This window comes from Lampris incognitus, chromosome 2 (genome assembly GCF_029633865.1).
Source record: "Lampris incognitus isolate fLamInc1 chromosome 2, fLamInc1.hap2, whole genome shotgun sequence".
Taxonomy (NCBI): Eukaryota; Metazoa; Chordata; class Actinopteri; order Lampriformes; family Lampridae; genus Lampris; species Lampris incognitus.
The window spans coordinates 18,241,358-18,256,433 of NC_079212.1; the positions used below are offsets into that span (position 1 = coordinate 18,241,358).

The following is a 15,076-nucleotide window of genomic DNA, read 5'->3' on the forward strand; positions in this document are numbered from 1 at the left end:
AAATATGAGGGGCAAGCGTTAATGGTAAATAACACTTGAGTGGCTGGTAACGATAAGCCCCGCCCATACACGTTTTTTGAGAGTCGCCGGCAGCGTGACGTCACCGCTGTTGACTGTGATGGGAAGTCGGGCCAGCACTGGTGAGTTCCTTTAAACCAATAAAAACTCTCAATTTTGCTTTGTCACGTTAACGGGGAAGTAGAGGATGCAAATACACCGTCTCTACTAAAACGGCTGTTTAAAAAGTTCACCCTGTCTGTCCTTGGTCAGTTCATCGCCAAATCCTCGGCTAACCTCTACAGTAGAACGGCTTTGTTGTAAGTAGCGCTATCCATCAACGCACGTTAACATACACGGCGCTGTTTTCCACTATCTGTGTGCACATTGAATGGTACCCTAGCCGGGTTAGCTGTGGGGGCTATCGGGGAATGACCATGTGGGTTTTACTGCTTGTTGTCATAACGAGTCGGAGGGCTGATAAAGGCGGTTTCGGCGTTACAGCCTTGTCCGTGACCAGTGAAAATCTGTTGGTTTTAGCGCCATACCTGCGCTCTCAGATACCGAGCGCAACCTGCTAACTGTCAAGAAAAGAATCACTTCTTGCAATTTCTAGCCTTTATTCAGTGTCAGAGATTAAAAAGAAAGAAAGAAGAGAAACGCGTGGTGAAAAGAGTAACAGTAAACACAGGCAGCAAATGGTTCGAGCCAGATTCGAACCTGTGTCGTTGTGATCAGGCCTGACGCCAAACATGTTATTGGCTCAAGTGGAACGGGCCATCAGGATGCCCCTTAAGTGACCCTTTATGAATAGCAACCAGTCAGCGTGTTTTAACTTGATGTGACGGGCAAAACGTGTCCAGCGTCATCACAGTGGACCGCAGTGAAGTTTAGCGCTTTAAATAGGGATTTAAGAAAGGATTTTACTAATATAATTATAGTGTGTTGTCTGTGGGTGCCTTGCTATTTATGGGACGGAAAGTACCGTTAAGGTGCTGTAGAAAAGCTATCTGACAGTAGTGTATGTGTAGCGTCTTTGAAAGATGATGATGATGACATTTTTAGACCTCTACTTGCCTCCACCCATTTTTTCTTCTGCACCAGTTTGGCTCAGAAAAAGCTTTGTCTTTATCAAACCAGAACGATAAAGCAAAAATTGGATATATGTATGATGACGTGTTCTGGTATTATTTGACGGCTGATGTTTGTTGATGATAATATTCCTCACATGACTGCAACATCTTTGATTATTAAGAGACCTCCAAGGTGTCATGCCGGTAGAAGCCTGCATCCAAGTGAATAACTGCAAAGGCAACTTTTTTGTTAAAATGATGAAATAAGATTTCCTTGAAATCACATGTTTTCTGCTTCTTGATTCCTTTCATTGTTGACAACATAAGTTAAGCCTTAAGGAACCTGGGCTATAATTGTTACAGTATAGGATTGTCTGTTCTGTCATGCTGTATACCACATAACATTGGAGTCCTGTCTGCATCCCCAGTTTTCTTGAAGAAAACAATTTGCAAATATTTGAAAAAATGCTTGCTTTGTAGATTTTGCATAATACACCACTTGAAGTGATCAGACATACCATTTAGTTTGTCAGTTTTCACACCACTGCAACATCTAATCGCTTTTATGTAAAACAAATCTGTTTATGACAGGTTTGCCTTCTGAACATGGCAAACGATTTTGTAAAATTGGCAACACTCAGTGTACTGATGTATGTCATCTTGATTCTCATTAGATACGTTAGCAGAACAAGCGCAAACATTTTTGCTCTTTTTTTTTGTAGACCTGAAACACAGTGAGAGAGAGACAGCTCTCTTAACAGCTCTCGATTCCTCCCCAGAGAAAATGAGCAAAATCCCCCTCTCTCGCTCTGAGGTGTTTGGGGAGTTAAGGAAGGAGCTGCATGAAGATGAGGAGTTCCGCCAGTCAGACGCTCACATCTTCATCATCATGGGAGCATCGGTGAGAGTTGGGGTTGGAAGTGAAAGTCCTACCAATGATTATGTCGGTAAAAAATAACAAAAAAAGAGCTACTAAGCATTGTGCATTTGTTTAATGTCCTGCTAATTGAAGTCCTAATGGTGCTGTTCTAGAACAGAATTAGTATATGGGACCAAGATGTGACCTGTCCAGTTTTAAGCAATTAAATTATTCACAATTCACACCAATTCATGTGTACTGTTTATAAGTAGGCGGCACGGTGGCGCAGTGGTTAGCGCGGTCGCCTCACAGCAAGAAGGTCCTGGGTTCGAACCCTGGGGTTGTCCAACCTTGGGGGTCATCCCGGGTCATCCTCTGTGTGGAGTTTGCATGTTCTCCCCATGTTTGCGTGGGTTTCCTCCCACAGTCCAAAGACATGTAGGTCAGGTGAATCGGCTGTACTAAATTGTCCCTAGGTGTGTGTGTGTGTGTGTGTGTGTGTGTGTGTGTGTGTGTGTGTGTGTGTGTGTGTGTGTGTGTGTGTGTGTGTGTGTGTCTCTTGGCCCTGTGATGGGCCTGGCGGCCTGTCCAGAGTGTCTCCCCACCTGCCGCCCAATGACTGCTGGGATAGGCTCCAGCATCCCCGCAACCCGACTTCAGATAAGCGGCTTGGCTAATAGATGTTTAAAAGTCATTCTTAGTCCCACTATCCCCCACCCCCTTTTCACCCAAATTGTACTTGGCCAATTACCCCACGTTTCTGAGCTGTCCTGGTTGCTGCTCCACCCCCTCTGCTGATCCAGGGAGGGCTGCAGACTACCACATGCCTCCTCCGATACACGTGGAGTCACCAGCTGCTTCTTTTCACCTGACAGTGAGGAGTTTCGCCAGGGGGACGTAGAGCGTGGGAGGATCACACTATTCCCCCAGCCCCCCCCAACAGGTGCCTCGACCGACCAGAAGAGGCGCTAGTGCAGCGACCAGGACATGTACCCACAACCGGCTTCCCATCCACAGACACAGCCAGTTGTGTCTGTAGGGACGCCTGACCACGCCGGAGGTAACGAGGGGATTCGAACCGGGATCCCTGTGTTGGCAGGCAACCGAATAGACTGCTACGCTACCAGGATGCCCCAAGTCCCATTGTTTTAATTGGCACAGGTACATTGTAGCCATCGAGGGTGAGAATTTTTGGATACAAGCTTGTTTGCATTTATTCAAAGTGAATGTGTTGAAATCTTTAAAAAGCACACAAATAGAACATGATGTAATTTGGGAAATGTGGAAACTGATTTCACAGCTTCTGCAAGTATGCCTAGCCTTAACAACATGAAAATGTCAAGGTTCCTCTTTGGTAAGCCACTTTTGCAAGCATTTGAAAGCCAGACCTGACTGGTGTTTAGTCATAGTTGGTCAACATCTTTCAACACTTTACTTTCAGCAAGTCCCGCCTTGTCAAAATGACTCAAACGTTTTTAGGTTAGAATTTCCTCTTACAATATAGCCGACTAGTCCAGCAAGTCAGTCCAATTGTTTCAGCCACATCATCCATTGTTATTTTGGCCAACTTTCTTATATTGTTCCTTTACCTCATTGCTATTCTTCATTTTGCTTCCTTCTCTGCCCTCTTCTTTGCAACCCCTCCCAAAAATCCATCTTAAAAACCCACACACATTTCATTGGAAAGTAAGTTTTGAAATCATCTGTCTGATTAGCCTCTGTAGAATACTATACAAGCTTCCCCTTAACATTTTTGACCTTAAGTATTTTGTGACTACACCCACATTGTCAACATTTTTTTGTTTTCATTTATCAGATTTCCCATGATTCTTGTATAGTATTCCCAAACAATAAATGAGTGAAAATAATTTCTTTTTTACTCTAGACACCATTTGAAAGATTGAGAATAAAAAAAGACGGCATGAGGAAACTTGCGAAAAAGCTTTTTCTTTTTACTCCTCCAAGCTAGACTCAGTCATTGGCTTTAGCATAAATTATTTTGCATTGTAGAATTTGCTTTTGGGTTGACGGGATGGAAGTATTGCTGAATTTTGCAGTGTCACTGACCGGCTCCATTGCCCTTTAAATTCAACACGGGGAAGGTCATGCTATGCAGAAGCTTGCTCTGTAGCTGGTTGTTGAATGGGGAGAGTTTTTCAATGAACAACTATTGGCTATGTTATTGAACAGAATAGCCCACTGTGTGCTCTGCTGCAGAAGTGGTACGAGTGTACTTTCTACTACATTTTCTGAAATGGCCCTCTTCACATTTTATATCAAGCTAACTAAGACATTTGCATCAACGGCAACAAAAACAACTGCACCAGCCTGGCTCCAGTAGAAATCTGGGAAAAGGGGGAGCATGACTTGCTCACTTCAGAAACCCCTTCTGACTTTTAATAGTTATATTTTACATCAGGGAATCTGAAAAACCACACAAAGAGCCTGACAACTTTGAACATGGAGTGTTCCATCTATCTCTGAATAAAAAGCTGACAATGGGTTTATTAAAAAAAAGAGGAAAAAAAGCCACTTGTCATCATCCTAGTGGGCCTGTCCAACCTGGATGACACATGGTAGCTGAAAGAAGGAGATTAAGAAGGAAAGAAAAGAAAGCCACTTTATTTTTGTCATTGTACAGGTTACAATGACATTTGTTCTCTGCATTTAACCCATCCTATTGTATAGGAGCAGTCAGCAGCTGCAGCACCTGGGGACCAACCCCAGTTCTTCTTTCCATTGCCTTGCTCAGGGGCACAGACAGGAGTATTAACCCTAACATGCATGTCTTGTTGATGGTGGGAAGAAACCAGCGCACCTGTAGGAAACCCACGCAGACACGGGGAGAACATGCAAACTCCACACAGGAAGGACCTAGGACGGCCTGGGGTTTGAATCCAGGACCGTCTTGCTGTGAGGCAACAGTGCTAACCACTGAGCCACCATGCCACCTTATTATTCATCACAGCATGACAAAGTGGGAGGGAGTTAAATACTTTGCTACTTTAGAAAGGGTATTATCAAGCTATATTTTTAGTGTTTTTCATCAGTCATGGTGCATGTAAAAGATTTTTTTCTGCAATTGAAAGTTCAACTTTACTGTGTTCAACTGTGTGCTACAGTTGATCTCTGATTCTGTTTGCTCTACCATACGGATTATGTTATAAAGCTGCTTCAGTCCAGCTGAAAGCATTGGAGAAAGGTAAACTTGTTTTCTTGTGAAACTAGAGCATTGTCAAAGCATTAAGTCCTCTCAGTGTTCAATGTTATGTACACACAAAGCTCTTGGTTCTTTCAAATTCTACAGTAGGAAGCGCTGTGATCTCCAGACTGCCTCTCTGTGGTTGAGCAGTTGCTCCCCGTGGGAGTAAAGGGGCGTGTCTTAAATAAGGGGTCTTGAATAAGGCAAAGCAGCTTGCTCACCTGCTATTGTGCTGGGTGACCTGCAGTAGCAGTCTGAAACTCTTACCACAGCTTGTGTACTGGAAAACCTAATCGCCGCTCAGACCACGAAGCACTACAGAGACTCTACACATTGTCAGCGGTTTCACAACCATTGTTTTTCTAGCCTATATTTTTCTAAACCTAACTTTAATTTTGAATTTGTGCTTTTGCTTGTAGGGAGATTTAGCTAAGAAGAAAATCTACCCGACTCTATGGTAAGTAACCGTTTATCCTGAATGGAAAAAAATCTTCTGTATCATTTTCAGGCTGATGAAAGCTGCTATTCTAGACTGGCCTTTGTGTGGATAGGTATGAGTAATTGTGTGTGTCTTTTCCTCGCTACTCTTGTTGTGTCCTCCAGGTGGTTGTTCAGAGATGGCCTCCTCCCAGAGCAGACAAATTTTGTGGGCTTTGCTCGATCCGACTTGACCGTGGATGCCATCCGGACTTCCTGTGTGCCCTACCTGAAGGTCAAACCAGTTCTCAGAGATCAAACATTTGTTTCACCTCTTAAATATTTGTCTTTGTGTACTTGTGTGTGTTATTTAATCTAATCTGTGTGTGTGCACGTGTGTGTTCTTGCCCTCCAGGCCACAGACTCTGAGGCAGAGCGATTGTCGGTATTCTTCAGCAGGAACACCTATGTCAGTGGGAAATATGTAGATGAGAGCTCTTTCTCAAAGCTCCACACACACCTCCTCTCCTTGCCTGGTGGAGATAAGGCCAACCGACTCTTCTACCTGGCTTTGCCGCCCACTGTTTACCATGATGTAACCAAGAACATCAAGCACCACTGCATGAGCACCAAGTACGTACACACACCTCTCTGGCAAACTTAGTCGACGTATTAGATTGTGTTTGCTCTGTTTTCTAAACCCACTGTTAATGTCTGTGTGTTGTGCTGCTTTCTCATGTTATTTGTAATCAAATAGAACCTGCAGTCACTCTCGGCAGGAAGAGACCCGGTCTTGGTGAACCCAATTAAGTTCTGTTAGTGTGCCACAACTGTCCAGTAAAATGGAGAGAATAGCCAGAGCTTGTGCACGTCTCAATGTGTTCAAATGCTTTTGTGTGTGTGTGTGTGTGTGTGTGTCTGTGTCTACTTATGCTGTGAAGAGGCTGGAACAGGGTGATCGTAGAGAAGCCATTTGGACGGGACCTGCAGAGCTCTGAGGAGCTGTCCACCCATCTGTCCTCTCTCTTCACTGAAGACCAGATCTACCGTATAGACCACTATCTGGGCAAGGAGATGGTACAAAACCTCATGGTGCTGAGGTATGGGGGGAAAAAAAGAAAAAAAACTCTTCACACAGAACACATCAGCTTTTCCCCATAGATTTTCACTCATCTTGGAAATTAGAGTTACTGATTTAAATTCATTTACAAGTTGCTGTGATAACCATTATTACTCCACTCCATTTGATAGTGGTTTTCTTTTTTGTGTGGTTGGAGAGATTACTGAACGATGCCTTCTTATTTATGTGGTTCTTAAAGAGCCATTCTTATCATTTTAATTCAGTCAGACGAGTATTGCTTTGGACTAGAGGAGTGCACTGTATATGCAGATCTCCGCCACGTGTATGTATCCCCCCTTCTCTGATGTTCGAACTTTGTGACAAACCCCTTTTTTTTTTTTTTGCCTACCGGGAGAAGGGAAATACGCACACACCTAGACAGAAAAACCAGTGTTTTTCCTGCCATTATAAGACTTTTGCACAGTGCCCAAGTCGATTGAATGAGAAATATGGAAAGAAAAAAAAAGTTTAATATGCAACACTCAAGTTAAAAAATCTAACTAATAAAAATGTTTTGCCTGTCAGTCTGTGGATGCGCAGCCTCCTTGATGGACCCTTGCACAAAGCGAACAAGTCTGACATGAAATGACAGAGATCAGGCTATCATAATTTCAAAGCCCTTATTAAAAGACTTCAAATGTGTTTAACCGTTGTGGTTTTCATGATATAAAATGAATCAAGGTGAACGGCTGCCCTGCTGATTGACTTTCATTCATGAAACAATGGTAAGAAATATAGCTAGGCGATGGAAAATGTTTTATTGTAGCTACTGAGATGTAGTTGTGACTGTTGTGACTGTGATTGATCCTACTCTTGAAATTGTAGTTTCATAGTGAAGGTTTTAACATTGGAGATTATGGCGTGGCAGCGAGGTGAATAAGGCGAATTATTTTTGCTTCATCCAGTGTTCCTCCAGTTCTTCTGTGCTATGATCAGCAGTGAATTATTTGCTGACTTTCAAAATACGATTGACTTCTTGTTTACTTTCAAGACTCATACCCGAATACATGTTTTGGGTTTGGACACCGTCACTGACCGATCCGACTCAACTGTAGATATGATTCGTGTATGCGCACGGTTGACTCGAGGTGGCAGCAACGGAGAGTAGCATTGGTTGAGAGAGCTAGAGAGTGAATGGAGAGAGGGAGTGATGATGGCAAGAACAAACGTTTTTCGAAGGTTTTGATTATACATTCATAACTGTGCGCAAAAAATTTTAGGCTGATAGGTCCAGTAGTTTGCAAGATTAGCTCCACGCGCACACACACACACACACACACACATACACTCACCGGCCACTTTATTAGGCACACCTGTCCAACTGCTCGTTTACGCAAATTTCTAATCAGCCAATCACATGGCAGCAACTCAATGCATTTAGGCATTGTAGACATGGTCAAGACGATCTGCTGCAGTTCAAACCGAGCATCAGAATGGGGAAGAAAGGTGATTTAAGTGACTTTGAACGTGGCAAGGTTGTTGTTGCCAGATGGGCTGGTCTGAGTATTTCAGAAACTGCTGATCTACTGGGATTTTCAAGCACAACCATCTCTAGGGTTTACAGAGAATGGTCCGAAAAAGAGAAAATATCCAGTGAGCGGCAGTTCTGTGGGCAAAAATGCCTTGTTGAGGTCAGAGGAGAATGGCCAGACTGGTTCGAGCTGATGGAAAGGCAACAGTAACTCAAATAACCACTCATTACAACCGAGGTATGCAGAAGAGCATCTCTGAACGCACAACACGTCGAACCTTGAGGAAGATGGGCTACAGCAGCAGAAGACCACACCGGGTGCCACTCCTGTCAGCTAAGAACAGGAAACTGAGGCTACAATTCGCACAGGCTCACCAAAATTGGACAATAGAAGATTGGAAAAACGTTGCCTGGTCTGATGAGTCTCGATTTCTGCTGCGACATTCGGATGGTAGGGTCAGAATTTGGCGTCAACAACATGAAAGCATGGATCCATCCTGCCTTGTATCAACGGTTCAGGCTGCTGGTGGTGGTGGTGTAATGGTGTGGGGGATATTTTCTTGGCACACTTTGGGCCCCTTAGTACCAATTGAGCATCGTGTCAACGCCACAGCCTACCTGAGTATTGTTGCCGACCATGTCCATCCCTTTATGACCACAGTGTTCCCATCTTCTGATGGCTACTTCCAGCAGGATAACGCGCCATGTCATAAAGCTCGAATCATCTCAGACTGGTTTCTTGAACATGACAATGAGTTCACTGTACTCAAATGGCCTCCGCAGTCACCAGATCTCAATCCAATAGAGCACCTTTGGGATGTGGTGGACCGGGAGATTCGCATCATGGCTGTGCAGCCGACAAATCTGCAGCAACTGCGTGATGCTATCATGTCAATATGGACCAAACTCTCTGAGGAATGTTTTCAGTACCTTGTTGAATCTATGCCACGAAGGATTAAGGCAGTTCTGAAGGCAAAAGGGGGTCTAACCCGGTACTAGCAAGGTGTACCTAATAAAGTGGCCAGTGACACGCCCAAACATGTAACTATTAATGTTAGGAATGAAATTTTTTTCAACATTAGAAGTATAATTTAATTTGTTATTAGTATTTCAGGCCCTGTGATGGCCTGGCAGCCTGTCTAAGGTGTCTCCCTGCCTGCCGCCCAATGACTGCTGGGATAGGCTCCAGCATCCCTGCGACCCTGAGAGCAGGATAAGCGGTTTGGATAATGGATGGATGGATGGATAAGTGTTTTAACGCCCACTTTTGGAATATTGCCAGTTCTCAGGAGATTAGTGGGTGTGGCCGCAAGTTCGTCAGACTCTTGGATCACTGGCTAGCTTGCTAACTTGCATGATGTTTCAAGGCAAATGTCTGAAAATAGACCACCAATTGTCACTGATGATGACATTCATTGATTCCCCCCCCCCTATCAAATCAGGGTATCAAATGATGTAATTTATTACCAGAAGCAGATTGGTTTTCTGAAACTGTTTAATTATGTTGACAACCAAGAGGAGTTTCTCAAAGGACTAGTCGTCATATTTTTGCGACAACAGCGTTCCCAACATTTTGGGTAACTTTTATATTAAAAAAACACTTAAAAAGACAATGAGGTTGGAAAACATGAATTTCATTGGACTGGTTCTTTAAGGCAGGGAGTAGCCTACTTGAATGCAGTATGAAATAATTGGGGGTAGTCCTTTTCACCGGGAAAGACGGATGAAATGGAATGAATGCGTCTGGTCATGGCCAGCTGACTTTAGTTGATGAGCAGAGGGTGACCTTGTAACTTGTCTTCCAGGTTTGGGAATCGCATCTTTGGGCCCATCTGGAACAGGGACAGCGTGGCGTGTGTGGTCCTAACTTTTAAAGAACCCTTTGGAACACAGGGACGGGGGGGCTACTTTGATGACTTTGGCATCATCCGGTAAGGAGGAACATTCAATCAGTTGACTTTTCACCTGGTTGGCATTGCAGCATTTGCACTGTACCATGTTTTGTTTTTTTTAAGTTAATGAGCTGATTTGAGAGCTAAACATAGACAAAAGACTTGAGAGCTGTGCCACTGGCTTCTGTATGCAAATATATTTTAATCTGCAATTTTGAGGAATAAATATATTCATAATCGAGTATTTATTAATGCCTCACCGCAAGACAAATTTACTGATAAGGGGCACAAACATTTTCCCACCACTTCTACCCACTGGTAGAGCTTACATATACAGTGCATCCGGAAAGTATTCACACCCCTTCACTTTCCCCACATTTTGTTATGTTACAGCCTTATTACAAAATGGATTAAATTCCTTTTTGTTCTCATCAATCTACACACAATACCCCATAATGACAAAGTGAAAAGGTTTTGTAGAAATTTTTGCAAATTTATTTAAAATAAAAAACTGAAATATTGCATGTACATAAGTATTCACACCCTTTGCTATGACACTCAAAATTGAGGTCAGGTTCATCCGGTTTCCACCGATCATCCTTGAGATGTTTCTACATCTTGATTGGAGTCCACCTCTAGTAAAATCAATCGATTGGACATGATTTGGAAAGGCACACACCTGTCTGTATAAGGTCCCACTGTTGACAGTGCATGTCAGAGCAGAAACCAAGCTATGAAGTCAAAGGAATTGTCTGTGGACCTCCGAGACAGGATTGTATTGAGGCACAGATCTGGGAAAGGGTACAAAAAAAATTCTACAGCTTTGAAGGTCCCGAAGAGCACAGTGGTCTCCATCATTCGTAAATGGGAGACGTTTGGATCCACCAGGACTCTTCCTAGAGCTGGCTGCCCAGTCAAACTGACCAATCGGGGGAGAAGGGCCTTGGTCAGGGAGGTGACCAAGAACCAGATGGTCACTGACAGAGCTCCAGTGTTCCTCTGTGGAGATGGGAGAACCTTCCAGAAGGACAACCATCTCTGCAGCACTCCACCAATCAGGCCTTTATGGTAGAGGGGCCAGACGGAAGCCTCTGCTTAGTAAAAGGCACATGACAGCCTGCTTGGAGTTTGCCAGAAAGCACCTAAAGGACTCTCAGACCATGAGAAACAAGATTCTCTGGTCTGATAAAACCAAGATTGAACTCTTTGGCTTGAATGACAAGCGTCACGTCTGGAGGAAACCGGGCACCTCTCATCACCTTGCTAATACCATCCCTACAGTAAAGCTGCAAATTAAGACAACTATTCATCAATATGCAAGATCATTGCATGATCTTGCATGTTGATGAATAGTTGTCTTAATTTGCATACCCTAGTTCTGCATTGATGTAAAGATTGACAGCGACTCAAGACTTAATGTTTGCAAAATATTTTAATCTGAACATTAAGTTTGAATTAAATAATATTAAGATTTGAATTTTGTGAACAGGAGTTCCTCTTTAGTTATGTAATAGGCAGTGTTGAACTTGATGATCATTTCATTCTCCGTTGAGCGATTATTCTCAACTAACCACTGAAAAGTAATAGGGACGGGCTCAGTGTTTTGGGTCATGCATCAGTCCTTGTAGGTTTTGTGTTTCTTACTGTCATTGTGTAAATTCGAAGTTTCAGGCTTAAACTGTTGACCTGGTAACAAATGTAGAGTTGCCTACAATGGACAGGCCACATTGCCTACAATACACACACAGCATAGCTTTCCCCTCATACTGCAACCACAGGTACTGCATTAACCATTGTGGTTGAAAGTAGTACTTTTTCTTCTTCATTGGTTCAGTCAGTCTCTCCCTGCCTACACTTTCATCATCAGAGGTGTCTGAGTCGGAACCTGTCGTTGGCTCTGCCTCCCCACCAGCCTCCATCTCTCGCCACATTTTGCTTTTTAAAATAATCGGCTATAGACCAACCGATGGATTGTTGCCAGATTTAGCGGATTTGTCAGATTTGTCAGTGTAATTTGTGCATTCGTGCCACTCGGCATGAATGCAACCACGTAACATTTTAACTCGCACTCAAAAAATGGTCGCAGTCTGGAGCCCTGCAGCCCTGCATAATCAAATTCATCACATTTTCCTCTTGTCTTTTGTCTGACCACCTGTTCTCTTTGTCATGATCAGTGATGTCATGCAGAACCACTTGCTTCAGATGCTCTGTTTGGTTGCTATGGAAAAACCAGCTTCCACCAGCTCGGATGATGTCAGGGATGAAAAGGTACAGTGTCGTTGCGCTGACACACAGAGTTAATTTGCCTCACCTCCTCTGACACTTGCAACAAAAGTTTATTCTCCTAACCAGGAAGAACAGAGAAAGTCTTGACAATTCATTTTCTCATCCACCCTTAATGTCCCCTGTAGGTTAAGGTACTGAAATGCATCGCCCCAGTGTCCATGTCAGATGTGGTGTTGGGCCAGTATGTGGGTGATCCAGAGGGGGAGGGAGATGGCAAGCTAGGTTACCTAGATGACCCCACCGTGCCTAAAGGGTCCACCCAGGCCACCTTTGCCACAGTGGTGCTCTATGTGCACAATGAACGCTGGGATGGTAAAGTTATTCTTCTTTCTCCACAAAACTGCTGTGCATTTCAAATCCTATTGACAGATTGAAACCAGAAAAAATCTCCTGCGTAGGTGTTCCTTTCATCCTTCGCTGTGGCAAAGCCCTTAATGAGAGGAAAGCGGAGGTCCGGCTGCAGTTCACCGATGTCCCAGGGGATATTTTTGGAAATCAGTGTCACAGGAACGAGCTGGTGGTACGTGTCCAACCCAACGAGGCAGTCTATGCCAAGATGATGAGCAAGAAGCCAGGCGTTTACTTCAGCCCAGAGGAAACTGAGCTGGATCTCACATATAAGAGCAGATATAAGGTGAGACAAATCGAATCTTTTTTTTTTTTGTCAGATATGATTTATGTATTCTATTTCAAGAGATGTAATTTCTTATTTCAGTTATTAGTGCTTTTATCTCATGACACTTTTCAAAACAATTGTGTCCTGTTCTCAGGATGTAAAGCTGCCAGATGCTTATGAACGTCTCATTTTGGATGTCTTCTGTGGAAGCCAGATGCACTTTGTGCGCAGGTTGGTCTTTGTTGCTAACTGTGAAGTTGTACTGTAAAGCAAACGTGTGTGTGTGTGTGTGTGTGTGTGTGTGTGTGTGTGTGAGAGAAATGTAAATGCGCTTTAAGGTGTGTTTACAGTACTCGCCACTAGATGGGGCAAGATCGTCAGAAAATTGTCTCTTGATTTTCGTCCAAATGTTGCCTTGTAATTTTATATAACTTGTACTTCCTGCTTATCAAGTGATGAACTAAGGGAAGCGTGGAGAATCTTTACACCTCTTCTTCATCAGATCGAGAAAGAGAAAACGCCCCCCATCCCTTACAAATATGGAAGGTAGGACAGGTTATTTGGTCACGATGATCTCTCCATTAATCCTCCATTATGTTTCTTTCACTGGTAATAAGAAATGTGCAACAAATGGCCAAATTCTGCGTGTTTGCCTTTTCTCCTTAGCCGTGGCCCTGCAGAAGCAGATGAGCTCTCAAAGAGGGTCGGCTTTCGCTATGCGGGCACCTACAAATGGGTCAACCCACACAAACTGTGAGTTGTGGTGACAGAGGAGAAGAAGGGAAGAGTAGAAGGATGGATAGAGGGAGGGGTGCAGCGGAGTAAGTGAGCCAGGTCATGTTCCGGTGATAGTGTGTCTTTGGGCCAGGTGGTGTTTCCACTACGTGGATCCCTCACAGCAGCAGCCTTACTCTTCTGAATGAAGTGGATCTGTTTAAAATTAGAGGAATATAACCAAGTTCTCAGGTACTGCAAGCATCGCTCTTCAGTGTTGTGGAGCCAGTTCAGACCATCTGACCAGATCAGTTTCGTAGCAGTTTGAGACATCCTATTGTGCATCCATTGTTATTGTAGCCACATGACCATGTTTTGATTGTAGCATGCAGTCTTACTATAGCAGCAGCATAAAAAAATATTTTTGTTCAAAGCGGGACCAAGCCAGGTAAAGGTGGGGTACAAAGAATATATGTTATTTATCCTAACATGAAGAATATGTTACTGGGGGAAATTCTTTCTGGTTCCTCCTCTTTCTTTCTTGGTTCCAAATTTCACTGTAACCCATCAGGTTTAAAATTTATCTTTATCTGTTAGGATGGTGAATGGGTTATGGGTAACGTTGAACCACAAGAGAATGCGGAGCCCAAAGCAATAAAAAAATGAAAAGAAAAAAAAACCCATACACACACACTGGCTGCAAAGCACTGAATGAAGCCATGCTTACTTACGATAACTACTGCTCCAGACATGGATGATGCTAAACGGAGAGACAGCGAACAAAAAGACAACTTGCTTCATGTTGAGAGATGATAGTCCACTAGCTGTCATCACTGCGCTATCATAACCAATGTGATTGTCTTACATTTATGCTTTGACTGGATTTAAAGTCATTTTTAGTTGAAAGTCTTCTTGCATTGCACATATTTACTTCTGCTGCTTGGGACCAAGGAAATAATAGTTACAGCTGATAAACATATACTTTTATTGGCTTTTTTTTGAGGGGTTGAATTGTTTTTCATTTGCAGGCAGTTTCTTTCCAAAGCATTCATGCTAGAACAGTCTTAACTGTGCAACGCAAGACAAGTGACTGTTTTGTTAGCTTCCCTCTTGGGGTTTCATTCCTTTTGTGGTTACATTTTTTTCTTTCTTTCCAGGTTTATTTAAGTTACTGATTTTCATTCCATATTTCAGTCTTTACATCAGCAGTGTCTGGCAAAGACCTACAGGAAATGTCTTAATAAGGACATAATCGTAACGTTGTTTACTGCAGATGTGTTAAACTACGTCATTTCCCATTACCTGCAATAAACCAATCTTGTATATCAAAAGTGTACCTGTCATAATGGTTTATGATGGCGGTTTCAGGCAACTTCAATAAGCAAGCTATTGGTTTTAAACTTCTGCTTTTTGATGTGGGAGCTTGCAT

The 15,076-nt window shown here is 43.2% G+C and overlaps 1 protein-coding gene across 2 annotated transcripts; it reads left to right on the plus strand.

Moving 5' to 3' along the window:
* Positions 1 to 188: 188 nt before the first annotated feature.
* LOC130108266 (glucose-6-phosphate 1-dehydrogenase) lies at positions 189 to 14,981 on the plus strand. 2 transcript variants are annotated; one of them, XM_056275155.1, is made up of 13 exons: positions 189 to 317; positions 1,850 to 1,971; positions 5,551 to 5,588; positions 5,735 to 5,843; positions 5,964 to 6,181; positions 6,490 to 6,648; positions 9,945 to 10,070; positions 12,206 to 12,299; positions 12,443 to 12,629; positions 12,716 to 12,951; positions 13,088 to 13,164; positions 13,387 to 13,479; positions 13,600 to 14,981. In XM_056275155.1, the coding sequence occupies exons 2-13, from the start codon at positions 1,855 to 1,857 to the stop codon at positions 13,688 to 13,690; spliced, it is 1,545 nt and encodes a 514-aa protein (XP_056131130.1). In that variant the 5' UTR covers positions 189 to 317; positions 1,850 to 1,854; the 3' UTR covers positions 13,691 to 14,981. The 2 variants fall into 2 exon arrangements, with proteins under 2 accessions (XP_056131130.1, XP_056131129.1); XM_056275154.1 differs by having other exon boundaries at positions 192 to 317; positions 1,793 to 1,971.
* The last annotated feature ends 95 nt before the right edge of the window (positions 14,982 to 15,076 follow it).